Source organism: Prosopis cineraria, unplaced genomic scaffold (genome assembly GCF_029017545.1).
Source record: "Prosopis cineraria cultivar Desert tree isolate PC_DT_omini unplaced genomic scaffold, ASM2901754v1 PC16, whole genome shotgun sequence".
Taxonomy (NCBI): Eukaryota; Viridiplantae; Streptophyta; class Magnoliopsida; order Fabales; family Fabaceae; genus Prosopis; species Prosopis cineraria.
In genome coordinates, this window is record NW_026555347.1 from 186050 (window position 1) to 197000 (window position 10951).

The 10951-nt window shown below is 44.3% G+C and overlaps 1 protein-coding gene across 1 annotated transcript; it reads left to right on the forward strand.

Moving 5' to 3' along the window:
- The first annotated feature begins 5664 nt into the window (after positions 1-5664).
- LOC129294846 (putative ATP synthase protein YMF19) lies at positions 5665-10679 on the forward strand. The gene has a single exon (XM_054933337.1). The coding sequence runs from the start codon at positions 6044-6046 to the stop codon at positions 6524-6526; it is 483 nt and encodes a 160-aa protein (XP_054789312.1). The 5' UTR covers positions 5665-6043; the 3' UTR covers positions 6527-10679.
- Positions 10680-10951: the final 272 nt, after the last annotated feature.

Here is a 10951-nt window from a genome sequence, read left to right on the forward strand (position 1 = left end):
TAAAAGACCGCTAATGCCATATGCCCTATTGGAGATTCCAACCCAACTATGTAATATCCCAAATATGTAATATTACATCACTTCACTCAGGTTTTACCCTGCGGAGCTAGTACCAGTCGTCCGGTCCATAACTACAACTACTGATCAGGGAATCGACTGCTCTATTGTCCCTTGCTTCTTCCCGCTTTAGGAGCGAGTAACTTTCTACCTCGTATAACAAGGAAGAAAGAAATCTCCCTTCTTTCTTTGGCTTCGGACTATCGTATCGGTTGAGCCTGAGGAAGTGACTTCGAAAGTAAGGGAAAAAGAGTTCTGACTTTGATTCGAGTTCTGACTTAGAGTTCGGTCCCGGATGGCTACTGTGCCTAGGCCTAGAAAAACTCTTCCTAAGATAAGGCTAAGGTTAGAAGGTATCCATCTAAGCAAGAAAACTCTCCTGCGAGTTAGCGCCAACCAGTTCAATTCTTTGTATTGGTTGCTATAGGCTTTTTTCTAAAGCCGCCTTTTATCTATCGGATAAGTTTGATCGGATAAGGCCCTTGCAACTAAAGAAAGGGAAGAAGGGGGCTTGGGATGATAGTCTCGGTCTTCTCGAAAGAAAGGCAGGGTAAGCAACTCCATCAAGATCAAGAGGAATTTACAGGTCGTCGCCCCTACAAGAAAAGGCGGAAAAGACATTACACTCAGACACAGGACCAGGACCAGGAACAGGAACAGGACCTCCTTCCTCTTCCTGACCTACCATCAAATGAAAGACAGAGCAGGCAAAACAAGTCCTCTCCTCGGAAGTCAGAATCAATAACCCAAGCGGTCTAAGCAGCGCAAGAATAGCATTGATGAATACTGTACTCCGGGAGAAAGGTCGTCTGTCTATGGGAAAGGAAAATCCCGGTGGCTAACCGGGTTCAAAGGACTAGGCTGAATAGAAATGGGATTCAGTGACTGGACAGATCAGTTCTGTTCCGCGACCTTCGGGCAACCTGCTTTCGGGCATGATCCATCCCTCTCTAAAACCTGGTTTTTGCCTCTTCTTCTTAATATGGGAGTACTAAGATTAATGGAACTAAACAGATTGGATTGGGTTGATGATTGGTCTCAAGCAAGCAAATTGCATAGGTAAGGTAGCGAGCATCAAATAGAATAGAATCTCTGATGGTATCTATTCAACGACAGTCTCCATTCTAGGATTGAGAAAGCGGCAGGCCCAAAGTACAGTAGCGCCTTGCGAGGTCGTAGAGCCGCTAACCTTAGATCGCCTAAGATCGAAAATGAAAAGAAGGTAGTCTGATTAGGGAGAATCTCACACTTTATTGATTGATAACCCCAAGCGCAGACCTTATTGTCTTCCGAGGCTGCCGAAGCTAACAAAAGGCGTAAGGCCCTTTACTTGTTAGCCTTATGCTGTGCTGTCCAAAGAGATCAGTACTCATCCATTCTGTAGGATTCTCCATATGATGAATCGTGAAACGTTGATTTATCAGTCATAATATAGCTTTCTGCTGGGATATGACTTTGATAGGCTTGGAAATACAAAGAAAGATAGAATGCAAGCAAGAAAGAACTAACGGATGAATGGGGGAAGTTCGCTAACTAAACCGAAAGAAGAAGCTGTGGGGCTTGGAAGCCCTGCAAGTGTGATAGTATAGGAATAGGCGGGAGGAGTGAAGAATTCACATAGAGTGATCGGTAAGCTGACCCGTATAGATAGACTGACCCGTAAAGGTTACGAAGTCAAATCAAGCATTCCATTCCGGACCTAGGCGAAAGAGAGTCTCGACGTGGTCCAGGTATATCAGCTCCCCTCGGGCAAGCATAAGATAAGATTTGTATGAAAGAGATTTCGTTTCACCGTTTGACTTTGACTATGAAGCTTGATTTCACACTGACAGGTTTGAAGGAAATTTCATTCACTAAACCCTTTCTTACTCCCACTACTTCTTTCACTTTCAGTTAAGTTAGTCGCCCATCCTTAGCGTTTCACACTAAGCAAGTAAACTACCTTAGCTTTGGCATCTCTCTTTTAAGGTTTATAGCATTCTCTGTAATATCGACCGGATACGCTAGGTAGATTTCTCTTCTCTTCATCTCCATTCATTGAACTTCTTCCTCTGCGCGGAATAGAGATCCTTGTTTTGATTAGGAGAGAGGCGAGCCCCGCACCAAGGGTGTTCACCTACGAGACACCGGTCCCTCTTGACTTGAATGTGTTTTTCATGCGTTAGCTGCTTTCGCCCTTGTGCTAGTCGGGCACTTTCCCGCAGGTTCATATATTTTGGTTATATCTTGTGTGAGTGAAAGAGGTAGTTTTACTTGCTCGCTTGTTAGCCACTGCCGTTTTAGTTGGATGAACTCCCCCTTTCTGCAGGGGCTGGGCAGTTTACTCACTTAGCGCTGTCCTCCGCTTTGCTTCTTACCCGCGAGGTTGAGCCGCTTTCTTCTTTTTTCTTCGATAGACTAAATCTAAATAGAGTTTACCGAGTAGAATTGCTATAAATAGAATCTTAAATAAATACAACTACTGTTTCTTCATTAACAGAATATCGTAGTGTAGGGATTCCTAAACCCACTTTCTAGACCTCTTGCGCTAAACGAATAATGGATAGCGAATAGATAGGCAAACCTGGCTCATCACTCTAATGGAAAAACCTCTGCAAACATCTATCTTTCTTTTTTCGGGACTTCCGCCCCTGAAGAAGAGAGTGAGACAAAATGGCACATTCTGAAGGTAGTGCACAGCTAGTTCGGCTGGAGGGGACCCCGCCCGGCTGTATAAAGTAGGGCTAGCGGCTCCATCTTCTCCTGAAATAAGAGGGCTCCAGATAGCTAGATTCGTTCAGAGCCCATTTCCGTGCATTGGAATCTTCAGACTATGCTTCTTGTATCCCGGGAAGCCTCTGGGGCAAGCTTTTTGTATAGCTTCTTAGCTTCTCCGTCGAGATCGGTAAGATTTAGACCGGGAGATTGGGCCGCTATCGCTTTCATACGGTGAGAGCTATCGATTCAAATCCAATAAAAGAGACTCGCCCTGGTATTTCATAACAAGTGGTCTCGTTCGAAGGACCAGAAGGCATCTTTCGGATGGGGGCTTGCTTGCTCGCCCCTATCGAATAAAGTAAGGAAGTTCACTAGCTCAACCGGAAGGTACCTCCTCGATCGATAGTGAGAGGGAGAGGAGAGCGACTGCTGACTTTTTTTTGTGCAGCTAAGGTTTGCTTTGCCTAATTCGTTCTAACATGATATACATTTTGGATGCCGGCACGCCTACTCTCTTGTAGTTTTCCCACTAAGCAAGTAAATAACCACTCTATACGCAAGCAAGAAACAATAAATAACAAAGTCTGAGTCAATGGGATTTGGTTAATCGCTCACTCTGTCACGAGAATGGGTGGGTTTGTCCCCTTCCACTTACAGGCATAGAACTGGAGTTCTCTACCAGGGAATTCCAGGAAGAGGCATCCTCTCGGTCATGCAAGACATCGATTCTGGAAAAAAAAAGGATTATTAAATCCCGAAACGCCTATCACTAAATAAGCTGGTGGACAAGCGGATCAAGAAATGATGTAACCGGGGGGTTGTCTGTCCATGCGAGGTGGTTCTTCCTCCGAGAATTTATATCTCTTTTATCCCTAAGTTTCTTATCAAGTGGAAGAGACAGGCTGGGAGAGGGGCCCTTACACATTAGATAGAAGGATAGATTGGATTGTAAGCACCACGATTTTCTTCGGCTAGCTTTTCGCAATAGATTGATTAGATATCCTATTATTCCATTACTTACGATGCCCTGGATGCGGATAGTAGTGAGTTTATACCGGATTTTCTATTTCTTTCATTCAAGCGAGCTGCCAGGGCTGCAACTGTAGATTCGGAGTCAACGGCTCGACTCAAATGGCTTGAGAATATTACCTTCTCCCCTTCTGCTGAACAGCGGGGGTAGTAGGGTCAGAAGGTAAAGCTCCGCTTACGAGATAAAAGAGTTCTAGTGGGAAATTTCGATTATATTGCTCAGCTGGTAGCCGAGGCAGCTACTGTCTCTACAGAAGGCATTAGAGCATTACGACTGAATGAATCGGAGTTATGTCATCAGGAGGAACAATGCCCCGGTCAATAGTGAGACCCGCACAAAATGGGTTAGATCGATTCGTTCTCTTCATCGATGCGTTATCGTCTTCCTCTGTTTTTGCTTCAATAGGTATGAGCACTTTCTCTCGTTTGTTTATTAAGATCGATATCCCACCCTTAATTAAGGGTAAGGAAGCCCCCAGTGATCGAAATAAGTAGTTTAAACCCCTTCTTACGGCCCCCGTCCCCGAGGTACAACGTGATGTGCGAAGGTTAAGAAGAGTGAATGCTTTCACGAGCTTAGCTTGGCTTTTGACTTTCGTGAAGCTGGTCTTTAGATTGAATAGAGTCGAGTAAGTACTCCCTGTAAGGGGCAGGTACGAGGTCAGTCGAGCGTTAAGCCACTCATATATTAGTGTATGAGGAGCGTGTAGTTACTCGACCGTTATGGAGAGGTATGAAGTTACTAAAGTCAAGCTTTAGGTTTGAAGACGCTCGTAAGAGGAACAAAGCTACCATCAATTCTTAGCTGGCCTAGCTTGATAGAAACCTAAAGTAGCTACATCCAGCTCTATGAAAAAAATCCCTCCTTAGATCACTAGAAGAGAGACAGGAAGGAATAATAGCCAAGAGGAAATGAATTCATTTCATTTCAAAATCCCAAAGAAGTCAGAAACAGACGCTGAAGGATCAGCTGAAGCAGCTAAAGCATCCGCAGAAGATGAAACTCTGAGAGTTACCTTACGCCTTTTCTATGGAGTTTGATTGCTAGGACTTTCAGTCAATTAAGTCCAACCTGATCGTGCATACACTGATCTGAACTGAACTGATTGGATTGATGATGGATCTCAAGCAAGCAATTGAATTGCGTAGAGAAAGAGAGATTTCTAAAGTGTTCCGTGAAGGTCAATGAGAACATTTGTCATAGTTCGTAGGTGGGCTCATTCCTTCTTCGTACCTCCTTTCGTTTGTGCATCTTTCCTTTTCCCATGTCTTTTTTGGTCAAAAAGACCCCCAACCACATGAAACTTGAGACTCTGAAGAATTTAGGGTACTCCGAATATATATACATATTATTGTTGCTATGGACAACAAAATGGAAAAAGTCCTATTCGTGCTAAAATCACTGAAAAAAAAGTTGGTCAGAATCTCGATCGTTCTCTTCTTGGTTCTTCTCTTACTCGCCCTATCCTATGGTAGCTGTCTTCTTCTTGAACTGGAATTTCTTCCTATTTTAGTCAAATGCCAATCCATGCTACTGGGAAGGGCGATACGCTCCATATTTACCAGCCTTGGCTGGCCCTTCCTAGGCCTATTGTTGTCCAGTCTCCTTTCTGCTTTTAGTTCCTCCATTCTAAACATGATGGCTCCCGAAGGGGCTGGGGGGGCTCCCGCTCCCATAAACATCCCCATAGGGGGGGTGGTTATGGGGCCTGATGCCCCTGATGTAGATTTTTTGATCCGACGCATTTCTTCTGTTCTTCGTGGTTGCCAACGTATTAATCTTCGAAGAGATGTTTTGCACCGAATAATCGAGGATTTGCGTTTATACCAAGCTTCGCCGGAGAAGCGCATTTTCATCAACCAAGTACTCGCCCAAATGGAGGACAACCGGGAGCTATTCTTGGGATTAAATGCAAATAGGCTCCCAGTCGCACACTACTTGACCGTATCGGTTTCCGATTGGGAAAGGGGGATCCTTAACCCAAACGAGAATCCATGATGTATCTTATTTTAGTTTTCCTTTTGTATTTGATAAGGCCCCCCCCGGGTGAAAACGAGTTGGTAGAGTGGAAAAAATCAGGCTTGCTTGCTTTTTGAGAGGTAGACGACTTGGGCAGAAAGCTATCTTTTTCCCATGTCTTTTTTTGTCAACAACAAACCACCATATATAGTATAGTCAAAAAACACACTAGTCCTACATCCTACAGGCTTTTCGGAGTTCAGTCTGTATGGAGGATACGTTTTTTTTTATGAATCAATCATGCCTCAACTGGATAAATTCACTTATTTCACACAATTCTTCTGGTCATGCCTTTTCCTCTTTACTTTCTATATTCCCATATGCAATGATGGAGATGGAGTACTTGGGATCAGCAGAATTCTAAAACTACGGAACCAACTGGTTTCAAACCGGGGGAACTACATCCGGAGCAAGGACCCCAACAGTTTGGAAGATATCTTGAGAAAAGGTTTTAGCACCGGTGTATCCTATATGTACTCTAGTTTATCCGAAGTATCCCAATGGTGTAATGCCGTCGACTTATTGGGAAAAAGGAGGAAAATCACTTTGATCTCTTGTTTCGGAGAAATCAGTGCCTCACGAGGAATAGAAAGAAACATATTATATAATATCGCGAAGACCGTATATGGCACTTCTTCTCCTTTTCCTGGATGGAAGATCACTTGTAGTAATGACTACATGCTAATCTATGTTCCATGCGGCCAAGAAATAATAATAAAATAAAAAAGGTATTGCTTATAATATAATAGTTGCTCGTTCGTTCACGACCACTTGTTTGTAATTTGTGGGAAAAACTCTCAAATATTTTCATTCATCTACTGTACATATATACAACTTGCTTCGTAGATACTCGAACTGGTCTTGTTTGGTGAAAATGTCTGCAAGTTGCTCCTTTGTCCATATCTTTGTTGGCATGACTTCCTTTGAGTCCACTCGCTCACGCACAAAATAACAATCCATCTCCACTCGTTCGTTCATGGAAGACTGGATTTCTGGTGATATGCAAGGCCGCTTGTTTGTCACAGTACAGCACAGTTGCTTTCTGTTGTTTCGCACCAAGCTCTCTCAGTAGCCATCTAAGCCATATCAGCTCACTCACTGTATTAGCCATGGCCCGGTACTCAGACTCAGCCGAAGACCTCGACACCACACTCTCTTTCTTCGTGGGCCAAGAAATGGGCGAGCCTCCAAGCTTCACTATATACCCGAGGAAGGCCTATTTATGGGACATCTTCCCCAGTCACAATAAGCTTCCAGCTCTAAAGGCCCATCACTCCTGAGCAATATACCTTGTCCAGGTGTAGCCTTTAACTTAGAATTCTCTCGACAGCATTCATATGCATTTGTTTGGGCGCCGAAGAAAACTGACTCAACGTGTTGACAGCATATACAATGTCTGGTCTGGTCACTGTCAGATACATCAACTTCCCTATGAGTTGTCTGTACCTACTACCATCAGCATCCTTATTGTCTTCGATATCTTTGGCGTCTTCTTCCCCTATTAGTCTAAGGCCTCGCTTCCTTCATCTTCATCTTTCTCCTTGTCCCCACCTTTCTTAGGAATTACCAGCCTACAGCTCCATGGGAAATTCACATGGCCGACACCCCTCCATTCCTACCTCCCTTAACAAATCGAGGGTGTACTTTCTCTGACTCAACACCATCCCTCGTGATGACCTTGCCACTTCAACACCAAGAAAATACTTCAACGGTCCCAGATCCTTGATGGTAAACTCCTTGTCCAGGTACCGCTTTATTTCGTTGATCTTATCGATGTGAGTCCCAGCAAGAATCACGTCGTCCACATAGATAAGAGCAAGGATGAACATTGAATCATGATTGAAAATCATCATCGAGTGGTCTGCCCTCGATTGGACAAAGCCAATGCCTTTCAGTGCCGAACTTCTGGTACCAATTTCGAGAGGCTTGCTTTAAGCCATACAGTGACTTTTTAAGTCTGCACACTCTGCTATCACCTTCCTTGGCAAATCCCTCCGGAATCTTTATGTAAATTTCTTCATCCAAGTCTCACCATGCAAAAATGCATTATTCACTTGGTGTACAAACCAGTTTCGTTTCACTGCTACAGCCAACAACGTCCTCACAGTCACCAATTTCGCAACTGGTGAGAAAGTCTCATGATAATCCACTCCTTCTTCCTGCCCCTCGCAACCAACCGCGCTTTGAACTTGTCTAGATCCCCTGTAGGCTTGTATTTGACCTTAAAAACCCATTTCGAGTCTATGACATTCCGACCTGGTGGGAGCTCCTCCAAGGTCCATGTCCCATTTTGTTCTAGTGCCTCTACTTCTTTTCCCCTTATCTGATAGGGCTTCCCTCCAATGCTCGTGTTGAGCTGCTTCTTTGAAGTTCCGTGGTTCCTGTATACGGTCTATTGCAGCCATGAAGGCTTTATGAGCTGAGGAAAATCTGTGTGTGGTTTGAAACATAGTTGGCCCCTGAGTTAATAGGGGTGTGCAGTGCTGCAACTCGCACTCTCTCTGTTCTCATCGTGTAAGAGCGAAGATGGAAGTTCTCATAATCGTTGAGATGCTTTGCCCCTTGTACGTTGACTTCTCTGTCCCTCATTTCGGCCTACTACCTCCTCTCGCATTATTGGGCTCATTCTCCCTTATTTCTTCCTCGTCGTTTCCACCATCCGGCCCACTTTGCTCAACAGGCCCATCTCTTCCAGTTGGCCCTATGACGTCGGACCCACTACTATCTTCATCCCAACTCCACTGAAGACCCAAGTTCTCGCCTTCCATTCGATCCAAGCGGGAAATTCTTCCTCAAAGAAGGTAACGTCCCTTGATACACATATCTTCTTCCTCTCCATATCAAATACTCGATAACCCGATTGGATAGCCAATGAAGATCTTCTCCCCCTTACCTCGAACTTATCTGAGTTGGTCAAATCATGTGCATAAGCTAGACACCCAATGGTTCTGAGATGCCCATACCGAGCCTTCTTCCCTGTCAAAATCTCGAATGGCACCTTGTTCCCAGTGGCCTTTGTTGGTAGCCTGTTAATAATGTGTACAGCCGCCAAAACTCACTCCAAAACTCCTTTGGCAAGTTCGCATGTATTCTCAACGTGCGTGTCATCTCAACTATGTACCTGTGCTTTCGCTCAACCACACCGTTTTGTTGCGGTGTGTAGGCGCAAGATGTTTGCATCATTATCCATCCCTTTGTCTTCATAAAACTTTAATAACTCAAGTGACTTGAACTCCGTCCCATTATCTGTTCTTATTTGCTTAACCTTCCCATTAAATGGAGTCTCTGACATATTCAAAAAGGATATCAATAATTTACTGACTTCGGACTTGTGTTTCATCATATATACCCAAGTTACTCTGCTAAAGTCAGAAACTATATATAGTGAGGCTTGAAGACCTGTTATTGAAGGTATTCTATACGGACCCCAAACATCGCAATGAATTAAATCAAAACAAAAACTGCTTTTTATTGAACTGTCTCCAAAGGGCAATCTAGTGTGCTTTGCCTTATTACAAGAATCACAAAACTCCATTTTATCATAACAACAATTGACTAACTTCATTTTCTCCTCTGAGGCGTGCCCAAGTCTCCAATGCCATAGCTTCAACTCCTCGGGTTTCTTCACCATCAACGCCATTCCTCCACCTTGTCTCGACTCCAGGATGTAAAGACCATCATAGTACTTCCCCATCCTTTATCTGATAGGGCACTCTGTTCGTACGAAGGTCCAAAATTATGCACAAGTCCTTAACAAAAACCACAGCAAAATCATCATCATGAGTGAGTCTGCCCACTGACAGCAAATTACACTTCCAATCTGGTATTTTCAAAACATCTTTGAGCAAGAACCCATTCCGTAGTTCTAAATCTCCTGAGGCTTTAACAAACAGGAAAGTAGTTTAGTTATAGGGGCCATTTGGTATTTGTACAGGCAGATGGTTACTCCATTTTTCATTGAGCATGGGCTTATCTTCACAAACTATATGTTCATTCGCACCCGAATCTATCACTTTATCAAAGCAAAGTTAGTTGTGCACTTACCTGCCATATTTGCAACTGCTTGCTTCGATTGTCCAGTTGTTTGAGAATCTCTCTTGCCTTCGGCCTCACCGTTCAGTGTCTGCATTAGGCGTTCATATTGTATGGCTGTGAGTCCAGGTATTGGGCTCTCGCTTGTGTTCACATACGCTGCTCTCGGCCCGCTTCGCTTATCACCCCACGATCCATTTCTGTCTCTTTTATCTCTATTGGGCTTCTTCCAATCTGCAGGATACCCAATCAATTCATAGCACTTGTCCTCAGTGTGGCCCAGCTTACTGCAATGCCCACATCGAGGTTTTTCTTTTCTTCTGTCTTTCCGATCATCGAACCCTCTCGCCCTAGACTAATAAGCGCTCGCCCCCTATCAAATAAAGCCTGAAACGCCCCTATCAAATAAAGCTTCTGGATTGGCTCTCTGCATAATGGATATATGTCTCTCTTTCTCATCCTCTGAGACGAGATGATAGGCCGCCCCCAGACTCATCAAGGGCTTCGTACTCAGTATGTGAGTTTTCACTGTGCCGAATTCTTCATCTAGCCCCTATCAAATAAGGAAAATCATAGAGCTGATCCCCTCATCTACATAGCCCTGCTTTCTTCGATCTGCTTTTCAATTCCGCATGTGCACTTACCGCAAGCGCATCTTGGGGGAGGAGTTATTTGTCGTGCCTCATCCCAAAACGCCTTGAGCTTGGTATAGTAGACTGCTACGGGTTGTTTGTTCTGCCGTAGGTATGCGATGTCTCGCCGGATCTCATATGCCCGCGGCGCACTTCCTTGTCCAAAACGATCACTAAGGTCCATCCATATTTCCCTTGCCGTCTTAGCATATCGGATGCTTTTCCTTATCTCCTTATCCATACCACTCTTGAGCCACCCTTTCACCATAGCATCACATCTGATCCAATGTGAAAGATCAGCAGAGTCGGCTTTCGGCTGTTGCATGGTTCCATCTACGAACCCAATCTGATTTTTGGCCAGCAGCGCATTGGTCATATCGTTGACCCATTCCGAGTAGTTCGTCTCGTTAAGCAACTCACTGACATAAACTTGTCCTGGGTTGTCGGATGCATGAAGAAAGTAGGGAGAACTTACGTCTGGACT